At 36.1% G+C, this 24,506-nt stretch overlaps 3 protein-coding genes across 6 annotated transcripts in view; 1 reads left to right on the forward strand and 2 right to left on the reverse strand.

Annotated features, from left to right (window-relative positions):
• LOC128858376 (plastin-3) overlaps window positions 1–15,141 on the forward strand; it is a 54,555-nt gene extending 39,414 nt beyond the window's left edge. For 2 of the 4 annotated variants that reach the window (XM_054094589.1, XM_054094590.1), the window contains exons 2-5: window positions 12,310–13,420; window positions 13,639–13,917; window positions 14,000–14,253; window positions 14,317–15,141. In XM_054094589.1, coding sequence (XP_053950564.1) covers window positions 12,310–13,420; window positions 13,639–13,917; window positions 14,000–14,253; window positions 14,317–14,589 — 1,917 coding nt within the window. In that variant the 3' untranslated portion in view covers window positions 14,590–15,141. Of the gene's footprint in view, window positions 1–1,534; window positions 1,940–6,274; window positions 6,383–12,309; window positions 13,421–13,638; window positions 13,918–13,999; window positions 14,254–14,316 lie in introns of those variants that run through there. The other 2 variants (XM_054094588.1, XM_054094587.1) reach the window with 2 other exon arrangements.
• A 4,717-nt stretch (window positions 15,142–19,858) lies between these two features.
• LOC128858377 (uncharacterized) lies at window positions 19,859–21,888 on the reverse strand. The gene is made up of 2 exons (XM_054094591.1): window positions 21,605–21,888; window positions 19,859–21,546 (listed from the first exon to the last, which is right to left on the reverse strand). The coding sequence occupies exons 1-2, from the start codon at window positions 21,611–21,613 to the stop codon at window positions 20,371–20,373; spliced, it is 1,185 nt and encodes a 394-aa protein (XP_053950566.1). The 5' UTR covers window positions 21,614–21,888; the 3' UTR covers window positions 19,859–20,370.
• A 35-nt stretch (window positions 21,889–21,923) lies between these two features.
• On the reverse strand, window positions 21,924–23,635 carry LOC128858378 (uncharacterized). The gene is made up of 4 exons (XM_054094592.1): window positions 23,337–23,635; window positions 23,142–23,270; window positions 22,958–23,071; window positions 21,924–22,887 (listed from the first exon to the last, which is right to left on the reverse strand). Exons 1-4 carry the CDS (start codon window positions 23,532–23,534, stop codon window positions 22,711–22,713), a joined length of 618 nt encoding a protein of 205 aa, XP_053950567.1. The 5' UTR covers window positions 23,535–23,635; the 3' UTR covers window positions 21,924–22,710.
• Window positions 23,636–24,506: the final 871 nt, after the last annotated feature.

Below are 24,506 nucleotides of genomic sequence, written 5' to 3' on the forward strand. Positions count from 1 at the left end.
CCCGTAGTGAAATTTTCCAAGGCATATATTTGTAGAACTTTTTCTTCTCTAACTTTCTGACTCATTTTTTAACAGCACATTTTAGGTTCTGGTAAAATCAAGGGCCAAAACGACCCGCTATAAGAGACAATAAAGGGTTAAAATGTTTTAAGAAAAAATTGGTTTTTAACCCTAGATCACTAAACTTAAATTAGTGTTACTCTGTCACTAATCATTCGTGTCACAGAGTACAAATTAAAAACAACTGTACTTTTATATGAGGTCGCGGTCGACCAAAAAACACTTGAAGACGGTCGATGTTGCGCGAACAGCTGATTCCGACATCTGATGGGACGGTGCAAAAACAACAGCACAGGAACATCGTACACGGTCTTGTCGAGGCCCTATGCTCCCGAGAGAAGTGAACAAGGAAAAAAATATTTTTTTTATTTCCTTTTCTATTATTTCAAACAATTAAGTGTAAATGAAGAGAAGTATTATATTATTTCTATTTAACTATTTATGAAAGTTCTGTTAGTGAGGTGGTGTGCCGGGAATATGTTGAATTCTCTAAACTGTAGACGTGCCTAGTCTATTAGACGAATATTAAGTGATCTAGTGCTAAATTTTATTTGAGATGAGAAACATATTTTGCTCACGTAGTTACTTTAAAAGTTATTTCTAATTTGTCGAAACAATCTTGGTCACAAATATTGAAATGTAATTTCACCATCAACAAAAATTTTCAATTTCAATTTCTTTCCTTCGTCCAATTATCAAAATTAAAAACATATTTCCGCATTCTCATTCCTAATTCACAGAGAGAATCGCGTAACCAAATTAAAGTGAGAATATGCCATTATTCTTTTTGGTAGCCTTCGCGAAGGTGATAACGCCGCACTGAAAGATACGAATACCTACTGTTGGTTTGTGCATACATAGTACAGTTCCGGATATAAAAAATCATACAGGTGCCAAGTTTGCATATATAAATAATGTTCAGTGGCTAGACTGGCTAGAAAAAAGCTGGAAAAGTAGGTTTTCGGTAAGATCGCCCTCTGATATTATAGCACGCTTATTGTGCGATGTTGAAAAATGGCTCAGAACGCTTCAGAATGACCAGTTCGAGGAATATTCGCGGTCTAGAGCAGCGTAACTTGCAACATATATGCAGTACTTTGGAAGAAATTTTTAAAGATTACACAGTGTGCACAAATATACAAAACATTTATTTCAAAACCATATGTATTAAAAGCACAATTACAATCTGGACAAAAAAATAGGTAAAAGGTAATGCTGCAAAAAATGGAATTTTTTGATTTCCAGATTTTAATATACGCAACTGTATTTGTGCATATACTTACTCACATATGTGTTTATATGGCTTGTGCTGATTGAATATTTTATCATATCGATTCATAAAACCATTTGTTATGTGTTAGTTATCAGCAGTGCCCAAATACTTTTGGTCTTGTTGCTTCGAAACTATATCGAACAATTTGTATGCACTTCAACGTTCCAGCCGCAAAAATCAATCAGTTAGTCTGATTTGGTCTGTTACAGAATTGGCAAAACCATTTGCTGCTTTTCGATCAGTGTTCAATAATCTACGGCAAAGGCTAGTCGAATCGAGTCAAGATAAGTCAGGCGGTCGGTCAATTAATCCTCACGAGCAATTTACCTAATCGCTATACGCGTTGGTGTGATTTTTGTGCTTAGCTAATTTGTGAGTGTTTGTGCGTTAAGTGCTCAGAAAGTGTGGTGCGGCCGGTTCGTTTTAGTCAGTGAAGTGACTTCTATAAGATTTCCTTGTTAACGATATCTAATCGTTTGGGTAATTCAATTTCAAAGTACATAAAGAAATATTTTTCAACAAGTAAATATGGCGGATATTTTGGACGTGGAACACCATCAAGTTTTTGAAGAATATAAGCAGACCTTGGCGGAGTTGTTGCCTACTGTAAGTGCTTAAAGGTTGGAATAAAAGAAAACAAAGGCAAAAAAAGTGCTTTAAAAAGAGGAAAATATTACTTTTAAACACATAGATTCAACTTGAAGTTAAATTTAAAAAGAGTATTTCTCGTTGGTGGCCGCAGTAGCCAAATGGTTGGTGCGTGACTACCATTCTGAATTCAGAGAGAACGTAGGTTCGAATCTCGGTGAAACAGCAAAATGAAGAAAATGTTTTTTCTAATAGCAAACTTTCGAGTGTATTTCTGCCATGAAAAAGCTCCTCGTTCGGAGTCGGCTTAAAATTATAGGGCCCTTTATTTGTGGAGCAACATCAATACTCACCCCGCAAATAGGAAGAGGAGCTCGGCCAAACACCCAAGAAAGGTGTACGCCTCAATTATATATGTATATATATCTCTAGAATCTTCAAGTTTGGGCCTCAATTTCCTAAATACAATCATTAAATAAAATTTTTTTGAATGGCAAAAGTTATATCCGTTTCCCCAGTGAAGAAAATGCTTATGCTCAACTTGATAATTCTAAATTTCTCAAGCGTTTGAGAATAAATTGTTGATCATTATCATCGTTTGGCGTTATACAAGATGGCGCAAAATTAATCACCAATTTTTTTTTGTTTTGTGAATAGCTTTTTTACTAAGTAAAAAAATGATTTTTAGTGGTGATAGAAAGCTTTATTTTGATCTATACGCGCTCCTGGTGAGCCTTGGTCTGTAAGATGATATACATTTTTGATGATGAATGTCCAACTTGTACTTGAAAGTCATAATCAATCTGGGCGATATTTTTTTTTTGATATCCTTTGAGTTAATATCTTCAAAGTTCTAAAAAGACCAGAGCTGAAATGTAAGGAACTTCAAGTTTTTCAATTCAATGTACTAAGAAACGGTTTCTGGAACCAAATTTGGAATTAAAATGGCGCATAATTTTGGTTAGATACTCTTACCTCTTTTTTGTCTCTTTCATAAACGAACCTTCTGTAGATTTAGTTGAAGCTAGGTCTACTCAGAATCGGCTTTAAAGAAAAAAAAGTTAAGTGGCCTAGTGTCATTGGTGCCCGCCGCGAAAGTCGTGAGTGGTGTCTTGAGTGACTCGTTTCTTCCTTTCAACATTTTATTCTCTTTTTATGCTTTAATGTCTCTCTATGTGTTAGATTAAAATATAGTTAGTGTGAACAATTTCTGGTTATGAAGAAATTCTGTCGCTAACCTAATCTCTTGACGGCAGTAAAATTTCTGGCAGTAATAAAAAATAATTTAAACCAAATTTATACGACTCCTATTTTATTTATACGACCTTTTCCAAAACATTATTTTGTATTTATATCTGAACAACACAGCAATTTTATCATTATGTATTCAATAAAAGTTTGTGTGGAGGGGTTTATGACTTGGAAATTCTGTCTGCAAGTGTGAGCAGAAATTTTTTCTTTACCTACATATTGTCTCTGCCAATTATAATTTATAAGTTATAAATAACATCCGGATATTTATTGCCCAAATCGTTTTTTAGTTTCCACTAGTCGTTGGTGTTTGCTGTTTCCACGTACTTACTGCCGCACGTAAATTATGAATTATCGGTATTGTTATCATTTCCTTTGCAACTTTCATTATCGATTACGTTATTCAAAGTACTGTGCGTGTATTAGTGCGTTCGGTTTACTAAACCACGCACAGTGTGACACATATGTCTAAAAATAGTAAAAATGATGTTGGTAAATTTATTAATATTTTAATACCAATCGATCGAATAAAAATAAATCAATTTAAAAGGAACCAAAGAAATTTGTAGCAATTTTTTTTCTGAGATGTCAAAAATAGCAAATTCTTAAATTTGGAAGTTTGACAAATAATTTTTTTGTATAAAAAGAGTTTTGGTTTGTTTAAGGTTTTCCGGAGGCTTTATCTTTTTTGTTTAAAAATTAAGAAGCATTTTTTTGTTTATTTGTCTTTATTTTCTTTTTCTAATGCTTCCGCGACACGCTCATGCATTTGCTGTCCAGCAGCTTATACCTTCTGCTCAAATATGAACGAGACGTTATCAATAAAAAAAAGCCATACAAGAGAATTCGAAGAACACACTCGAGCTTGACTTGTTTACTCATTAGCACAGAAAACAAACTATGTGACATATCGCGCTAAAATTTGCCATGTAAGCTTATAACAGTCCTACCAAAAAACAAAAAATTTATTTTTGCCATATGTCATCCGCGGACCGTTTTATTGATAACGTCTCGTTCATATTTGAGCAGAAGGTATGTGTGCTACTGCAGGTATTCTTCCTCTCTTCCAATCAGTCCTTGTTTAACCGCTGCCATATCTCCTTTGACGTCAGCAAATTAGCTTACTCCTCAGAATTTTCTGAGAGCCGATAAACGTTTTGACATTGGTCACATCTTTGCATTCTGTATTTGCATTATTGGAGCATTTATATTTATATTTTTGTTTATAAATACATATTTATAAAAATTTACTAAAAATTAATGCTTGTTTTTCGTAACTACTATTTTTTTCTATTTATAAGGTTATTAAAATAAGTGGAGTAATAGCCGGAGATGTTCGGTATAGAAGTAATGCCTCACTTCTTTTCCAGACAAATGTTTTTCTAAATAAAATAAAAATATATTCCAAGCTTCATCACAACCAGTCCATATTTAACCTGTGGTCTATTTTATGTGAGTGGTGAGTATGGCAATGAGCCAGCCTTTGACCGTCTCTTAAATCTATTCTTTCCTTGATGCATAAATGTATATGTAAACTTTCTTCAAAATTGTATGTTAAATATACATATTTCATATTTCGTCTTTCCTTAGTGAAAGTAGAGCTCGTACCACATTTCAATGAAATCGAACCGTGTTACTACTTTTGGCCACTGCTTATATGGAGATGTTACACTGTGCGTGGTTTTCAATTACATTTTATGTGAGCAAAGTCCCTCTGAACAATCAAAGTTCTATGTACATAAAATAGCGAACCGTAACTTAAAATTTTTTGTTCTTTACCGAAATTAAAATTGAAGAACATTTTCGTAAAGGTATTTGCATTATTCTTATTATCAACAACTTGGTCTCAATTAAAACTGTTCTTTCGCGCATTACAAGTATTATGTACAGCTGCAGGCATAAAAATCTGGCCAGGTATAGACTTGGTATTAGATTCAACAGATGGGCTACGTTTTTAGTATTAATAGATGGATTATATGCCTTTCTAGATCATAAAGTATTTGTGATTTGTAAACGTTGCAAGAGTAATATTTTGATTTTCAATAGAAATTTATAGAAAAATATTTCTAGGCTTCTATTCAAATTCGAACCTCATATGTCGAAATCGGTAATATTTATTAATTGATTCACACCCCTCTGTTGGCACTTCTGGTGTGCCTTAGAGTTGTATTCGTGGTCTGCTATTTCTGCTTATTATTAATGATAGTCGTGCCTGTTTGAACCACGCCGAATTTCTGCTCTGATTTGATAATTTTTCGCAGAATTACCTGTATTTCAGATACTTCGTTATTAAAAAGTGGTCTATCCGAAAGCAGTAACAGAAACAAAAATTGTCGCTTAATATCAGTGGTAATAGCTCTAATTCCGATTGCCTCTTCTTATAACATTTATAATGCTCGTCTTACCGCCGTTAATGCATTTTTGGATGTAGGTATTGTTTTCGACCAGGATTCTCTTTTGTCAATCACATTAGTTTCGCTATTGATAAGGCCTACTCTAACTTGGGCTTCATGCGACGTTATGCGTGAGACTTTAAGGATCCGTATGCTAGGAAAACGCTTTATAACTCCCTAGTGTGGCCAATGTTGGAATATGCCTCAGAAATTTGGAATCAGATTTATACTGCTTATTCCAAAAGTATCGAAAAAGTTCAACACAGCTTCTAGATTTTGATTTCGCGCTTCCTAGACCTCTGTGTTTATCTAAGTTGGAATCAAATTACTTTTAAGTCTTATCTTTAAATATTATATTTAAGTCATTTTGTGACTCTAGTCTGTCTGTAAGGTTTTTTAACTATAGACTTGATTTATGAAATAAAATAAGTAGGATGCAACTAATCTGCCCTCGGATATTTCTTGAAGAATTATGAGAAGCTCAGGCGCATGAAGAGAAGAACCAGTGCAGGAGGCGGCGAAGAGACTAGCACAAGCGAGGATAGTAGTCTGGAATACATCGGTTTGCGGAATAGACGCCAAAGCTACTGAAGAAATTGGGGGAAATAAATAAGTTGTAATCACTCATCGGCAAAAGCATGACGATTGTCTCAACTAACATCAAAATTGGACTTTGATTAATTGTTGAAAAGTTATTTTTCAAATTGATTTTCTTCTTGTTCCGATGGCACATAAGCATCTCGTGCATAAGGGGAATCATCGTAGGAGCTTCACGTGTGGACATAGCGTTAGACAAATTGGTAAACGTTGGACTCAGGTAACGCATTCTACTTATATGTATATGAACTGATTGACATCCTTAAATACGTTTGTTTCAACGATATTTCTGAAAGAGCACGGCAAAATTTGAATAGTGGTGTATTCTTTTCTCGCAATAATGTTGTCATTATTCTGCTTTGCGTCAAGGCTCTCTATTTTTGTTTCCTTCCTTAAACTTTTGTACTCTGACCAGGCAAATTTGCGGAATTTTCTACGCTCTACAAAAAGTGAGAGTGAGCATTGTTCAGCTGACTTTAGCTTGGAATTTACAGAGAATATAGGTTCAAATCTCGGTGAAACATCAAAATGAAGAAACAGTTTTTTCTAAAAGCGGTCGTCCCTCGGCAGGCAATGGCAACTCTCCGAGTGTATTCTCTTCATAAAAAATATCTACCGTTCGGAATCGGGTTTAAATTGTAGGCCCCTCCATTTGTGGAAGAACATCAAGACGCACTCCATAAATAGAAGGAGGACCTCGGCCAAACATCTAAAAAGGGTGTACGCGCCAATTTTGCTGTATTAAAAAAATATATATTAAAGGGTTTTTAAAAAAGAGGTTATTTTGATATTCAAAGAAAAATGCTATTTTTTAATATAAATGATCGGATGTTTATTTCATTATAAAGAGAATGGTACGCCGTTAATAGTGGAAAATAACATCAGGCAAATGACCACCACGACCACGCTTACAGGACAATATCATTTTCATTAAGTTTTCCATAATCGAATTGCAAATTGGCTGCCCTATGTCCTCAATAGCCTCACGAATTCCATCTTTGAGGTTTTCAATTGACGCTGGGCTGTTGGCGTAGACCTTCTCTTTCACGTGACCCCAAAGAAAAATATCACAAGATCTCGGTGGCCAGTGGTGATCACTTTTTCGAGAGATAACACGTTCCGAAAACTTTCCCCGTAAAAGATCAATCATTTCGTTCGGCACGTAGCGCTGTCTTGTTCGTAGCGCTATCGTTAATAATCTCTCGATAGCGCAATCCATTCACCTGTAACACCTGTAACACCTGTTTTTAGAAAACCGAAAGAATACAGCAAAAACGGCATATTTTTATTAGTTACGAGTTTTTATGCCTTTTTGTGTATTAACTTTATTGCTGCATAAAAGCTATCGATATCGACATTTCAGTTCGGTAAGGTTTGGCAAGTCAACGTGAATCGTTTCTATAAATTTGCCATACAGCGCGCTTAAAAATCGGTATATTGGAGTATTCAAGTCAAGTCAAGTTTATTGACGCCATACGTCCAGATTTATTGGAAAAAGTAGTCAAAAATGGCACTGATCGACATATGCCGGATATAATATTCAAAAAATAAATGCCATGAAATTATCTACCAGATTATATTAAAAAAAATCGTTCCAACAGTATTTCTGTTTTGAATTATTATTTTAAGTTCTCAAGCTCTTAAAAAAACACCCAATATATACGTATTGTAGTACGTATTGCAGTGTGCATGTGCCGTTTATGTGCGATTTCTCAAACCGTTTTCAATTTCATTTAAATTGTTTTATCTTATCGCTTTGCATGAAAAATTCATAATTATCTTGAATACCTCGATCTATAAATACCCATGACTGTGTTGCTTATGGTTCGTACTGCAAAAGAAGGTAATCAATATTATTTGAATTTTTTTTCTCTTAAGCAGGTCCTATTGCATTTTTTCAACTAACAACAAATTTAGAGATACTCATTACTCTGAATTCAAAGCAGAACTAGATAAAATAAATATATTTTTTATTGACGATCATTGCAATGCTAATTCTCTTCACACTTCACTTATACTTCAATAAATCTGTTAAATCTTTTAATGGATAGAGAATGTAGCGGATCCAATCTCAATACATCTGACTCAAAAGTGCACATTCTTAGTCTGGGGAATGCCGGTAGAAAACTGAGAAAGTGCTTTTTAGTTTCTGTCATCCTTCTCCTGACAGGAGCTGTCGATGATGTCCATCGCAACTATATTTTCCTTTTTTTATTTACAAGTAACAAAAAAGAGTAATATTACAATTAAAGGTACTAGCGACAAAGGCCATTCCTTATATTGCCAATACTTACATTAGTGCGTAATTTTGTATAAGATGCAATCGTGTTCCAGAGCCTTAGGACCTCAGGTATTTGGCTGGCTGTCACTGTAATTTTTGACCTGGATGGCAAAACCTAATTCGTAAGAGAGCCTCATGTTTCTCTGCAGGTGACTTCCAGCACCAGTTTTTTTCGGTCTAGTATCCTTTTGTGAACAAATTTTTGAACTGTTCTCATAATAAGCTTCAGCATATCTCCAGGTCTAGTAGGCAGACTGACGCTGTATTTTCCACTAAAACATTGTTTGTAACACACAGTCCGATGCGATGTATTGAAGTAACACTTAACTATTCATTGCCAAAATGAAGACCTACTGCATGAGTAAAAGGAAGGATTTTATGATGTAGTTTGAATTATGATAATTATTTATATTCTTAAAAAAATACGAAATTATATTATTTACTTATGTATTTAGTTGAAATATAATTATAAATAATCATATTAAAAACTCAAGGCAATTAGCCGCAGGGGCAATCGGACTTAGGTGAAGTAAGAAGGTCTGAATGTTCTCCGCTAGATATCTTTAATGAACCATATTTCTATTGGATACTATTGGATTCACATAAGTAAACCATTTTTTCTTTTTACAATATTTGCAATATTTTTAATAAAAATATAACAAAAACCTTATAAATGAAATTTCTGAACTTTGTATGAAATTCGGAAAACTTTCACAAATTTAAAAGAAGTGTCATCAAAATTGTCAACTTTTTAATCAGAATCTTAAGACAACTTCTAGGTATGTAGTTTAGTTTTATAGTCCATTCAATTCTATGTTGTACAAAAAAGTGTTACATACTTTGAAGTTGCTTGAAAATGGCGTTGATTTTTAACAATTTCTTTTACGCGATGTTGAGAATTTTCTTCTATTTTTTTCATAAAAGACTTCCGAGCGTTTGCTTTATATGGACGAGAATTCTTAATTTGAGAATTCTTCTTATGCAATAAACTTTATTTTATAAAAAATTTGCGAAAACATTTTACATGAAAAATATTGCGAATATTATAACAAATAAAATGATTTAATTGTGTGGCTACAAGTGTACATAAGTACATACATACATTGCAACGGTTCATATTTTATGGCGATTTGAAGATGGTTCAACAAAAGTTAATTTAAAAAAAAGCTGTTTAACAGTTTTTTGTGCAGGTCAGGTCAACACAGTTTTGTGTTCAGGAGGTCAGTTGTATGAACGGCATGAGAAGGAGCCAAATCGATACAGTCTCCAATTCCACTGCCCCTAAGATGCAGGCGGCCAAAAAAAAGAGTGTACTCTTTGCGGACTAAATGAAATATCGAAAAATAGGTCAATCATCGAAAATGTTAATAATATCTAGTAAATCTTTGCGTGAAACCAGCGTGGGAATATTTATTCCATTGCCTACGAGTTGAAGATTAGTAAGAAAAATATTTGGAACCATTTTGCATAGTATCATTGTCGAAAGTTCGAAGAGTTCTCACAAACTTTTTGCTCGACCTAATATTTTCTTAAGCAAAACTAATTATTCGAATAATTTTTTTCTAAAGTATAATCCCTATCACAGAGAGTGATCAACACTGCGGGGTTTTTCATTGAACGGAACGGATTTTCATTTTCGAAATCAAAATTTTTTGATTATTTTCCAAATAAATATTCTTTAAAAAGTTTGCAAGAATGATGAATTAAATTCCCATATGTAGACATTTTTTTTCCAAAAATTTTGCGTTTTATATTGCCGTCGTTCCAATTCTATTTCTGCATTTGTTCCACTCGTTCATCAACAATAATAGAAAAGGTATTTCAAATGACTGCAGACTGAAATATATTAGAAAGAGTGCTGATAGTCGTAATATTAATTGCAAATTCAAAGGTGTGTTTTGCTGCGTAAAACAAATAACAGAAACTGTGCGAATTCTGTTTTATTTAAATAAACGGCAATTAAGTATGTACGTATGTATATAAGTGAGTGTGTACAATTTTTTTTTATTTGAGAATTTTTTTCATTTTGTTTATGCGCGCATTTTGTGTTTACTTGAATTGGTGCGCCCGCCAGCCGTTTTCGCACATCTTGCGAGAGGTGTGAGTAAATACAGTGGTTAATATAAGTATTCGAATACGAATTTTGTGGATAAACTATGGATAATTCTATTTAGCTTTGAGGTCAAGCTAAAAAATCAAAAACATTTTTTTTTCAAACTATTCAATAAATTCTCAACTAAAGCGAGGTCTGTAATTTGAGTTGAAGATTCTTTTCCTTCTCCTTTCTTTTACATAACTGTAAAGTAAACAAAGTTTAGTGAAGTTAGCAAAATCCTAGGAATCATCAATTCGATGAAATTGAGAATCTCGAAAATTCGTTTAAAAAATTGATTTAGTATCAACGGCTCACTAAACAGTTAAGCGGCAGTTTTCGTTCTTAAAGTTGCTGTGTACAACTCCAACTCTCTACACACATATGTACATATACATATATAAATGGTGGAGATTCGCAGGCACCTTTAACTGAACGGTACATTTCGCACGTACAGTGTATATTTTTTTAATTAAATCTATCCTTGGATATATTATAGCTTGCTTATTTTATTGTGTTTCCTTGGTTTTACTATATTGTACTTACAAGGAAATGTCTCATCGAAAGCAAAAAAAAAACAAATTGGTTAAAATTTACCCAACATTATCATTACTGGTTGAATACTTATTTTGACCATTGTACATATGCACAGCCATACATTTGGCTAGGTGATTCATTCTTTGGTTAGCAGCAACTTTCGATGAGTGTGTGCAGTGGTGATGATGGTGAATGAATTGGAAGGTTGTTTGCAGTCCAACATGAATTCCAACCACTAATATCGTAGCCCCTTGGCTGGCTTTTGCCCTTATTTGGTGTTTGCAGGCTTCCTTAAACAAAGTAAACAAATCATATTACTTAAGTTATAAATAAGTAAATGATTGACGCTTTGGTATGCCGGGAAAGCAATAAAAAAGTGGCACGTACATAGTGCCATACACACATACACAGTGGGCGGTGTGTACGGTATATGCGTACAGTGACAAGCAAGCGATTATTGCGCATTACAGAAAGCGTCACTGTCACTGTCGCCGTCGCCGTCGCCGTGAATGTCTTCGCTGCTGCTGAACTCACTGCCGTCGAAACCGCGGCGCTGTTGTCATTATCAATCTTACCGGCTGGTAGCTTACACTGTTGTGTGTGGGTTGTACTATGAGCATCGCTGTGTGCAGCTTGGAGCTCTGAATGGCAACATAACAGGTTTTGCGCGCCGCAGATACGAGTCATGGCGATGCCAGCGTCGCACTGTGTTTTGTCTTCCTTCTATCTCCTTATCGTGGAAACACTGTGCGTCGACGACAACGACCACAACCGCAGTCGTAGTCGCCGTCGCAGCCGCGGCGAATCCGCGTTGTATTGCTAATTGTATGTAAATTTTATTGGTGTAGTGTTTTTCTTTGGTTGCTGTTGTTGGAATTTTTATGTCGAATCGGTGATTTACTAGCTGCCGGGCTGACCTATGCACATAAATGTGTATGTTTGTATGTTTTGATTTGATTGCGCGCTGAAATCACCCACAACCAAAAAGTTAATCGAATGACTTCTCGCTGGCCCTGGCTGCGAGCGCGATTCGTCACAAATATGTAAATGGAATATATCGATGGCCAACGCATGACTCATGCACCTCAATTCGTTGTGTTTGTTTATGTTTTTTATCACTTCATTCCTTTTAACGTTTCCTTTGTGCCACTGATTTACTTAAGTTTTCGGAAAAATATTGTTTTCACTTACTAATGAGTCGATATGCATTTCCTTACTTTCTATTCTTATCTGACAGATTGACGCCAACAAAGATGGGTTTATCGACTTGAGCGAATTAAAGGAGGCATTGGATCAAGTTGGTTTCAAATTGCCTGGCTATCAGGTGCGCGAAATGATCGATGAGTTCCAGAATAAGCAACGCACATCACATCAGGGCAAACTCAATATCGAAGAATTCGAAAACCTCTGTCTTGATTTAAAATCCAAAGATGTGGCAAGCACTTTCAAGACGGTCGTGTCGAAAAAGGAGAACCTCGAAACGTTGGGTGGCATGTCGAGCATATCCTCCGAGGGCACAACACATTCGGTTCGCCTCGAAGAGCAGCTTGCCTTTTCCGATTGGATCAATTCGAATTTAGGTTATGATCAAGATCTAAAACATCTGCTACCAATCGATTCGGAGGGCAAACACCTATACCAAGCGATCAAAGATGGCATCCTCCTTTGCAAGATTATCAATCACTCCTGCCCGGACACGATCGATGAGCGTGCCATTAACAAGAAGAATTTGACTGTGTATCGCGAGTTTGAGAACTTGACGCTGGCGCTCGTTTCTTCACAAGCGATTGGCTGCAATATCGTCAACATCGACGCACACGATCTGGCCAAAGGCAAACCACATTTGGTCTTGGGTTTGCTGTGGCAAATTATACGCATTGGTCTATTCAGTCACATTACACTCGACAGCTGTCCTGGCTTGGCTGGTCTGCTGTTCGACAATGAACGTTTGGAGGATTTGATGAAACTGTCGCCAGAAGCTATACTGCTGCGTTGGGTTAACCATCATTTGGAGCGTGCTGGCATTTCGCGTCGCTGCACCAACTTCCAATCAGATATTGTTGACTCTGAGATTTATTCCCATCTGTTGAAGCAGATTGCCGGTAATGATGCCGACGTCAATTTGGATGCGTTGCGTGAGTCTGATCTGACCTCGCGTGCGGAGATTATGTTGCAGCAAGCGGCCAAATTAAACTGTCGCAGCTTCTTGACACCGCAGGACGTTGTCAATGGGGTCTACAAGTTGAATTTGGCCTTCGTTGCGAACCTGTTCAACAACCATCCTGGACTGGACAGACCCGAACAAATCGATGGCCTGGAGTCGATCGAAGAGACGCGCGAGGAGAAAAGTAAGTAGGGTGAAATAAGTGAAAATTGAGAGTATAATTTGTGCAATTTTTGAAGGGATAAGGTAGAATAACCATATCCAGCAGTTATGTTGTGCATTTTCAAAGTATTGCATTGTTTTTCAATGAACTTTTAGTTTCGTAAAACTTATTTAACTTCATTAAACTGAATATAAAAAACAGTCATGTAACCACTCACTACTTTTCTTTCCCACCCATAGCTTACAGAAATTGGATGAATTCCATGGGAGTTTCGCCACATATTAACTGGCTGTACTCGGATCTTGCTGATGGTTTGGTCATTTTCCAGCTGTTCGATATCATCAAGCCAGGTATTGTGAATTGGCAACGCGTGCACAAACGTTTCACGCCCCTGCGTAAGTTCATGGAAAAATTGGAGAATTGCAATTATGCTGTGGACTTGGGTAAACAGCTGAAGTTTTCGTTGGTCGGTATTGCCGGACAGGATTTGAATGATGGGAATGCTACACTGACTCTGGGTGAGTAGAGAAAAAACAAAATTAAAAAAGTTGCTAAATACTTATAATAAGTTATATATTTGCAAATTAATTTCATACACAGCTTTGATATGGCAACTGATGCGCGCCTATACCTTGTCAATTCTATCGCGTCTGGCCAACACAGGCAGCCCCATAATCGAGAAGGAAATTGTACAATGGGTCAATAGTAAATTGTCTGCCGCCGGCAAGACGTCCAGCTTGAAGAACTTCAACGACTCGGCCATTGCTGATGGCAAAATTGTAATCGATTTGATTGATTCCATCAAGGAGGGTAGCATAAACTATGACTTGGTGCGAACCGGCGGCACCGAAGAGGTTTGTAAATATAGAATTTTCACAATATCAGTTTCTAACAATGCAAAAAAATTTTCTATATAGGACAATTTGGCCAATGCTAAATATGCAATTTCTATGGCGCGTAAGATAGGTGCACGCGTGTATGCTCTGCCCGAAGATATAACGGAAGTGAAACCCAAAATGGTGATGACAGTATTCGCCTGTATGATGGCGTTGGACTATATTCCCAACATGGATAGCGTGCCAAATCAGAATCAAGAACCCATAGCTGTTGTAAATGATGTTACCATCAACAACACAAATAGCCACAACAACACTAACAGTAACAACGTAAACAACACCAACAGTAACTAATGAACAACTATTGGCGGCCACAATTTCTATACATATACGTTAAATAGGAAGAGTAAAATTGTAAACATATACATATATATAACTTTATATAAAATAGGCATCAATAAGCACCAACCAATAATGCAGAATGAATATAAAGAATTAAGGGAGTTTTATTAATGAAAAGCGACTATTCTTCAGCAATAATAACAATGACCAATAATGGCTGGAACAATGACCAATAATGGCTGGAACATAAATATGTATGCGTTAAGCAATATACATACTTGCATACAAACCTAAATACAAACTAAAATTATTAATTTCGTCTTGTAACACAAAACAAAAGTAATTTACAAATGTACGCTATGTATTGTAATTTATTAATTTATTACCTTTGACAAAAAGTGAGGAGAATTTTTTTATTAAGAAGATGCAAATGTCCGTGTGCAGCATGTCGCTACCAGCCAATTTGCGCTATGCAGAATACGATTATAAAGTGAAGCAAAATATATTATTGTATTATGACATAACGATAACCTTATTTTATAAATAAAGGTTTATTTTTACATACTTAGATGTTATTAATTTGGACATAATGATGAAAAGAAAACAAAAACAGAAACAGGTAAATGGTACGTTATTGTATGTCCTAAACGATATTATAAGCGTTTTTATTTTTATTTTGTTAAATTATATTTATTTCACTTTTATTTAACGGCGTGCAATTGGCACCTAGGAGGTAAACCTAATTCAAATATGAGGCTACCAAGTATGCCAAACATTCTTATACCCGCGTTTTTGCGCCCAATGTTATTCTAATTTTGTTCACATAACGAATATATATACGAAGGTCGTTTGATAAGTCCTTGTAAAGTTAGAGAGATGTTGTTACTGGTGCGTATCGATGTTATGTTTAGTTAGCAACATCTCTTGGAAGAACACACACCAAGTTTCTGCCAGGTGGGTATATTTCTTAGTGTTTGGCATTCGTTTGAATTGAGCAAATCGAGTAATTTTCCTTTATCATCACGACAACACATCAGCTCACGTCTCAGCAGTTGTTGGCGTAGAATTAATGGAAATAGGGGCCCTTATTATGAGCAACATTCGATCTTCGACTGTAGTCGAAAGTGGTGATCGAACGAATTTTTATTTGGTATTATGGTGCTCATTCGTTGAAGAATAGGACTATTGTGAATTTCGATCCCTCGATGTATTTACAATAGATAATTTTTTCTCAGCTGATACAGCAAATCAAAATAAAAGAAAAACCGATTGTGTTGAAATTCTTTGCTAACAACGTTTTTGAAAATTAAAAAAACTATTTTTTGTGAAAATGACTACAACGGAGTTGTGGTTCGACGATTCATCGGACGATGAAAGATTAGTGGAACTAGCTAGAAGTAGAAAACGGTTGAGGGACGCATCCAACCCCCTAAAAATGACTTCCACTGAGTAAGTTTAGAATTTTCAAAATGTGTTGACGTACTTAAAATTACAGAAATTTCCTTACAGATTTTTAAAGAACTTTAGATTATTTAAAGAGGCGTTTATGAACCAACTGTCCAGTACAAAAAACCAGTTGCAGCAGTGCACCCGAGCCAAATCCATTCCAAATATTTTAAAGCTAGCCATAGTTCTGCGATTTTGTGCTCAGGGCGGATTTATGCAGACATCAAATTGCAGTAAACCGATTATACTTTCTTCGGTATTTGAAAGTCCCTGAAGTTTGTTAGGGCTCCCACCTGTTGCTCGGAGTTCAGCTTTGTTTTGCGACATTTTTTTCGCTTTTGACTTCATGTCAGCCCATACCTGCCAAGGGAAAATAAAAATGTATTTCTATAAACATCACACAAAAAAAAACCATTATTAACCTTAATCCATTTTGTTGCCGTTCTAACTGGTGGTCCCAAGCAATTCAGCTCCGTTGTAAATTCCTCCCATTTTTTGCTGCTTGAACTTTGGTGCAAATCCCTTTTGCGATTTGTGGATTATCTACAATTAATGCAACTAGCCTTTCTAATTGCTGTTTGGTACTCACAACTTTCGATCTGCATAAAATTAACAAAATAAGTATATACAATATTTATTATTTGGTTACTATAAAACAATAAATAACCGCAAACAACTTACATTTTAACGAATTTTCCCACTATACGCCACACAATCGAAAGCAAAATTGCATTCGACTCTAAATTTTGTATACAACGAAAATTTCGACAGAGTTGCACCGCCAATAATACCAAATTGGCATTCGATCTTCGACAACCACCGAATATCGAAGACCGAATCCAACTCATAAAAGACATAATCCAACTCGGACTCGTTTGACATCCCCGCTTTTCTCCAGACTTGGCTCCCTCGGACTCAAGTAGTAGTTTGAAGAAATGGCTAGCGGGAAGAAGATTTTGTTCAAACGAGCAGGTGGTTGTGAAATGGGAAGCTATTTTTCAGACTTGGAAAAATTCTATTATTCGGAGACTATGTCGAAATACAAAAGAGTTTAACCCCAAACAATTAAGTAGTTGTTATTTTTGCACGTACTATTCGAGCGACCATCGCAAAGCAGCATATAGGAAGGGGCTTACAGAGGTATGGACATACATATATGCACTAAATTGGGCAAAATGATGAAAGCAGTCGACTTAGTCATGCCTTTCAAAAATCAAACATTTTTTTTTAAGATACATATTTTTGCGCAACTGAGAAACGCTCCTATCTCATTACAAGTTAAGTTTATGCTAAATATGTTCGAAAACGATTGATAAAGCACACTTTTCATATAACGCTAATCTCTGTAATAAACTAAGAAAATTACTCAAATCGTACAATTAATGAGCCACAGAAAATAAGTACGACGCAGGTAAAATTTCGAAAAATGGACGGTATCACGTCCACGCCTGAGTAAATGCTACTATCTCGATGACGACGAACTTGGTGCATGTATTACTCTCCACCTCATTTAGATTCAACAAAAATATTATTGAGATTGGATAAAACCACGCCCCCTTGTTTATGTGTTAAGACTAAATTTTGGTCCGTACGTCTGATGTTCCCAACTATAGCTCACCATATTTGTTTTTTTTTTTTAGTTTTTTTGAGTTGAGAGAAAACAAACGCAATCTAAGCAACATATCAATAACTTATTGGCGCATCTTACACCCGTACAATTCGTTTGCATCCATATAAGTAAAAACAAATTTCCAATTTGTGACACTATCCATGCCAACAACAACATGAAATATCTTTTTTAGTTGTTAAAAGCATAAACATTCCCCATAAAAGTTTGTGGAACGCTGCTGAAGTTACAGCCCTTGGTTGGATATAAGTCCAGTTCGTTGCTGATGTCGACGAGTAACTCGCCGTGGAAAAGTGGCAAAATTTCTGTCAGTACACTAGTCACGACAAAAAAGAAAAGGGTTTTCCAATAACAGGTGTTATTTTGAATAGCCCGCTATTTCGGTAGATGTCACTTTTGAAGCTGTCATTTTTTGATATTTGCCAAGTAGAAACTATGCCATTGATAAAAAATGGAACGATACACGCTTAAACAACGCATTGAAATCATTAAAATTCACTATAAAATTGGAAGAGATATGGCAGAGACAGTTCGTAAAACTCAAACATTTTTGGGTCATCGTGAAGCACCTTGTTGGACCGCAATACAGAAATTGGTGAAAAAATTCGAGCTGTTGGGACAAGTTAGTGATGTGAAGAATAAAACCCGTGCACGTCGCTCAAAAACAGCCGAAAATATTGCTGTTGTAGCCGAAAGTTTTGAAGAAAACCCAGGTTTGTCCATTCCCCGTCGTTCTTTGGAATGAGGCATTCCACAAATGTCATTACACCGTATTTTGCATGAAGATTTGGGTCTTAAGGCTTATAGAGTCCAGTTAATAGAAGAACAACGTCGTATCTTTGCTGATTGGGTCGTTGAAATGCATGAAAATGATCCGGAATTTCATCAAAAAATCATCTTGAGCGATGAGGACCATTTCCACCTAGGTGACTTCGTCAACAAGCAAAATTGTCGGATCTGGGGCTCAGAAAATCCAAGAGTTATTGTTGAAAAGCCTCTCTATCCTCAACGTGTGACTGTTTGGTACGGTTTAGGGTCCGGCGGAGTCATTGGTCCTTACTTTTTGAGCTGGAGCAACAGTTACGGTGAATGGATTGCGCCATCAAGAGAAGATTAACTATTTTTTAGGGCTGGAATTGGATGGTTTTGATATGGACAACGTTTATTTTCAACAAGTCGGCTCTACGTGAAACCATTGATCTTTTACGGGGAAAGTGTCCGGAACGTGTTATCTCTCGAAGAGGTGATCACAATTGGCCACCGAGATCTTGTGATTTAACACCTTGTGACCTTTTTCTTTGGGGCCACGTGAAAGAGAAGGTCTACGCCAACTGCCCAGGGTCGATTCAAGACCTCAAAGATGGAATTCGTGAGGCTATCGAGGACATAGGGCAGTCACTTTGCAATTCGGTTATGGAAAATTTCATGAAAAGCATATTGTGTTGTAAGCATGGTCGTGGTGGTCATTTGCCTGATGTTATTTTCCACTATTAACGACATACCTTCCTCTTTATAATGAAACTAGCTTTAACCCGCGGACCCGCTCGCGTAGGAGTAGTTTTGAGGGATTTAGGATATGTAGTATATAAAAGAATTACAAACAATAATTTCGTAGAAAATAATTTTTTATTAATAACCATAATATTACAATACCCGGCATTCGTTGCTATGCCTCGTTGAATAAAATCAAAACAACCAATCAGAAAATTATCAAGCAAAATTATTTTTATTAATTTTCTATCTCAAACCGTTTTTGAACTTTGCATTTGGGTCATAGTTGAACAGCTTATGCGGATTATGAAGTCTAGAGTGCGCTATAAATAATGGGAAATAGGAAAACCTAAGATTTTTTAGATTAAATAGTGACGAATGAGAGTGGTGGTGCGGCCTGGGGGCTGTGGGAAGGGAGTTCCATCATAAAAACATGCCTATAACCTTCATTGGGTGAAAACATGAATGTATACAAATTTTTATGTCATTTGGTGTTGTCGTTTCGTAGTGATGCGCGGACAACGTACAGACATTCACCTTTATAGTATAGAAGAAGAATAAATATCCGATCATTTATATTAAAATATATCATTTTTCTTTGAATATCATCTCTTATTCGAAAACCTGCTATTTTGGCATGAAGACAGGTCGTTGCCTCTCTGCAATGATGGCATCAAACATTACTGTAGTAAGCGTTGGCAAATAATAACATTTACTGTTCGGTCTATGAGGATCATGAGAAAAGTGATCCAGTCTATTCAATTATTTTTCAAATATTAAATTTAAATTTATATTTCTGTTTCCTTTTCCCTTTTCTATTTCTCTCTTTTTCACACATATTTGACAGTTAAAGTCAGTTAATACATTTGTTTTTACGGCGCGAAATTATAAAGTTTTATTCGTGAATTTTGCAAAAGAATTAACAAAAATCAACTGTAACAAAACTTTGGTAGGATAATACGTAAATAATTACATTTTTAAAGTGCGATATTTTTAGATTTGGGGTTAAAGTGGGTAATTTGTGCAGGTTTTACGAAGGCTCAACATTTTCCCGTCTGAGCAAAATAGCATTGCACTTAATGATACCCCTCATCTTTCTACGATTATTCTAAAATTTTGCGTTTTTAATACACGACAGTTTACCACTAGCACAAACGTGAATAATTTTGTTTAATTTGGACTACAATCACGCCGACTATATTTCGTTTTTCGCAAGAACCATTTAAAAACTATTCTGCTATTGTTTCGTTTTGCTTAACCACTTTAATGAATATTTTTTCCTTTAAATTTGGTGCACTGCTTTTTGCTGCAGTATCTTCTTCCTGGTCGGCCTCAACCGGCGGCTCATTTGCTGCAGTGCCATTTGTACCCTTTTCGAAAGAATACGAAATGGTTCGTTTGTAAATGCGTTGCTGTGTTTTTTGCACTTTATGTTCTTTTCCTTCGGCTGGACGTGCCTTATTATCCACTCTTTCATTCGTCCTTCCTCTGGGCACATAACACTTGGTGGTCGTGCCATCGCCATCCACACACTGATAGCAAATTTTCCCACGCTTTATCATTTGTATACATGAGCTACTATTTCTTGAGATTTTAGCCTGGCGGCGATTGCTTTTGATATTTCTTTTATTAATCTCTTCATCACTTTTGTCAGATTCCGCTGCCTTCGCCTCTTCCGAAGATGTTTGTTCAACACTTCGCGATGAAGGTTCCTCAGCATCACGCTGTTTCTTATAGCTTCTTTCCCTCTCGAATGCATATTTCTGCGGTTCACTTTCACGCGAAAAAGAGCATGATTCTGATTTTTCACCACTGAGCGCATTTTCACAAATCAAACAATTTTGCTTATTCTTCCTAACGCGTCGGCATTTCTCTTTTGTTTTGCGTTGCACGCGATTTTTCGTTTCCCCCGACAATGGTTCCGTTTCCGTTGATGAAGAATTGTGTTCCGTTTCTAATTGTTGCTCTTCGCTATCTTGTGCTTCTTCATGATTTTCATTAGAATCGTTATCTTCTTCTAGTTTGTCACTAAAATATTGACGCACGAAATCTTCGTAAGCCTGATCGTAATTGAATTCATCACTTGATGGTGCATTTTGTTGATCTTGAGTGTTATCAGTTGATGAACCTGAACGTTTATGAATTGAATTTGGTTTTAAAGGCACGATGTTATCCCCGCTAGCGGGTAATGTTAATGCTGATGATACTACATCTGATCTGCGTTGTGCGACATTGCTACCCACATCGGGTGTTGTTAAGGTAGAGCTTTCCAAAAGCCGGAGCAGTTCGCCAGGTACAAAGGATTCCCAAAAATTTTGCTGTGCATTTGTGTGCAATGCCTGACCTGCACTTAAGTGGAGTGTAAATGAGATGAGCACTGGGATCAGCAGCAAAGGTAAGTTCAACTATAATATGTTTTTTATGAAATGTTTTTGAAACTGCATTGTTGAGCGAAATACTTACCATTGTCATTTGTTTTCCAAAAGTGAATGAGAAAATTTACCATTGTTTGTGGCCTTTATAAATGCAGCATAACTGCGAGAGATTTATAGACACAGATGGGTGACTTGAATTGCACTACCGGCTATTTTTCTTTTCATTTCACTTATTTCGACCAAACCGCAACGTTTCACACTTCAGTACACTCAGGAAATCGCTGTGAACTAGATTTTTGTGCAAGCGAATACTTTACCACAAAACTGCAGAGCACAAAATTTTGTATTTCCGATAGCGATTTTTATGTGCCAACTAAAAAATAAGTATAAGCAAATCAACGAGTCAGTGGCGTTTCATACAATATGCTGCGCAACATTTATTATAAAATATTCAGCAACAAGTTTATTGAGATGAGAAACCAATGGAGCTCAAGAATCAGAGAGGCGCGCCATTGCAATTACCAAAATGACAAAATAATTACTTGAATAATACTTGCTACTCCATTTTGAAACTGTTCAATACAATGATAGTAAATACACATTCTCTTAAACTTTCCCTAAAACTATTTGCCAAATTCTATCATTATCTTACATTTAGTAAAATTGTTTAGTCTAGTTGTAATTTTTAACATTCATAAAATAGCGTGAATTTGAAGAACCCACAATTTCACCAGAAGTTTGTTACATAATAAATTATATTACATATTTATCTAATCTTTTAGTCATATATGTATATGCAGGGCATTTATAAACATTATAAGCAGTGTATAGTAGCAAAGTTTTCCGCTATGCTAGTTGGTGCGATCAGTGTTAGCGACAAAATAAGCGTCGCATTTATGGAATGTGGTGAAACTAATTACATTACGTTCCTTTATACACAGTTTCACTCAAAACAAAAAGCAATACGAAAAACCAATATATGGAATTTCTTAAACATAATAATTAACGCACATAGCGAGTAGTTGCATTGATTCGTATGTGTGTGTGTACCTATAGTATTTATATTTACATATGCGTTAGCAAACAATTGTTCTACAATAGAAATCAATTCAATTACAACTTTTTACTCCATAACGCTTTTTCACGTGCATGCAAGTCATGATTTTCGTAGTGATCACTGTCCGTCCACCAATACTATGTACGACTTTGTCCCAGTTTTGTGGCTTCAATTCCGGTAGTTTTTACATTTTTTTGTTGGCGTTGTTGACGCATTTCACGCCGTTTTTCCCGTATCAGCTGCTTTGTTTGCTCTGTGTCAAGTTCGTCCCATCCGCCATCGATAGAGTCGTCCACCCAATCTTCTAGGTCGGCCTGTTGAATAAGAAGTGCTTGTTAAAAATGTTTGTCTACAAAAGTACTTTTGTTTGGGGTTTATAATTACATTCATTGTTATTGGCACATCACTTTTCGCTTCTAATCGCGAGAAATCTGTTTTATCATTATTATCGTTACCAAGATAATATTTTAATTGAGGTTTTATCACCGGCGCTAGTTCCTTTAATAAGTAACAGATTATAATTTCGAATATTTTAGGAATGTTAGGTTGCATCTGCTACATTACTTACAGTAAAGAAATCTTGCTCTTGCTCTGCCGGTGGTGGCGTCGGCGGCTTGGCTAGCCGTTGACGATATTGTTCTATGTGTTCTGTTACATTGCGTGGACTGTCATCCCAAGAATTCCAATCCCGTTCCACCTGCGGAAAACAATCAAGTATACAAATTTATTTGCCAGCACAATCAAAGTAAATAATCATATGTACGTGTTGTTGTTGCGGTGTCCAACTGGGTGATTGCATTCCTGCCGGCAAAGTCTCTTTACCACCATCAACAACGACCCGTATTTCTATTGGCTCTGAACAACTGGGTTTGCGTCGGCGACCGAACGAGAAACAACACATCATACGTCGCAGCAGCTTCACAATACTTAACAATAGTGTCCTGATTTGTTGTATTACCATTGTAACAATTCCTATCGTGGCAAAATGTATAAAATTCTAATAATAAATACTAAGCTGCAACTATGACAGCTGTAATGGTAATCGGCGCAACTGACAGCTGAATAAATACATTGAGCAGAGTTGTATTAGTTCGTAGTGTCTAATCTGGTGTCGAACGAACCAATTTATGTTAATAGTGTGTGGGAGCGATAAATTTAGTGCGGTTACGTTACGTGCTAAATGAACTTTATTGGCTGCATATTTTTATTAATTTTGATGCTTTGGAATTACGTTTGTGCATATAAGGGAGCTAGAAATATTTAAATAAATTAAGTCCGCCATATTTTTGGGCTTTGATGATAAATAAAAATTTGGCAGCAACCAAATAGATCGGTATAAGAGAAACGTTTATTTTGCGTTGGAAATATTTGGGTTTACAAGAATTATCAATCACGATGACATGTAATATAAAAGCAACGAATTTAACTTATTCAAATCTAAACAGCTGGTAAATTTAACCTTACATTCTCTATTTCATGTTTCTTTATGGCCTGTAATCCGGTATAAAGGTTACATATGTATTATGTAATGAATCCGGAATGATTAAATGGAACATTTATTTATACGCATTGTGTTGTTGTTGTTGTAGCAGTTTATTAAGCCCTCCTAGTTCGGTGTAGCTGTTTCGGCGGGGTTCGGTCCAGAGAGAGAGAGAGAGGAGTTTTTAGGTAAGAGTGTTTAGGGGAGCATGTGAATAGGTGGTTACTATCGTACGGGGTACTTTCATACACCGAACACATATTGTGTATGTCGGGGTCAAATCTAGATAACTACGAGTTTAACTAGCCACAATGTCAAGAACGTAATTGATATAATATTACGAGGGTCTCCCGAGGCAGCTGACGCTCTTCGTCTGCAATGGTGGGTGGTTGGACTCCGATAAGGCCATTCGTCGGTCGGTAGCTTAAGAAGGTGTTACGAGAATCCCGATGA

Source organism: Anastrepha ludens, chromosome 3, assembly GCF_028408465.1.
Source record: "Anastrepha ludens isolate Willacy chromosome 3, idAnaLude1.1, whole genome shotgun sequence".
Classification (NCBI taxonomy): Eukaryota; Metazoa; Arthropoda; class Insecta; order Diptera; family Tephritidae; genus Anastrepha; species Anastrepha ludens.

What these genes read in the sequence shown, in the direction of transcription:
- LOC128858378 (XM_054094592.1), bottom strand. Translation starts at nt 23,534, where the DNA reads ATGGTAATACAACAAATCAGGACACTATTGTTAAGTATTGTGAAGCTG. An exon ending in GGACACCGCAACAACAACAC is followed by an intron (nt 23,271 to 23,336) that starts GTACATATGATT and finishes TGTTTTCCGCAG; the next exon opens with GTGGAACGGGATTGGAATTC. An exon ending in ATGTGCCAATAACAATGAAT is followed by an intron (nt 22,888 to 22,957) that starts GTAATTATAAAC and finishes CTTATTCAACAG; the next exon opens with GCCGACCTAGAAGATTGGGT.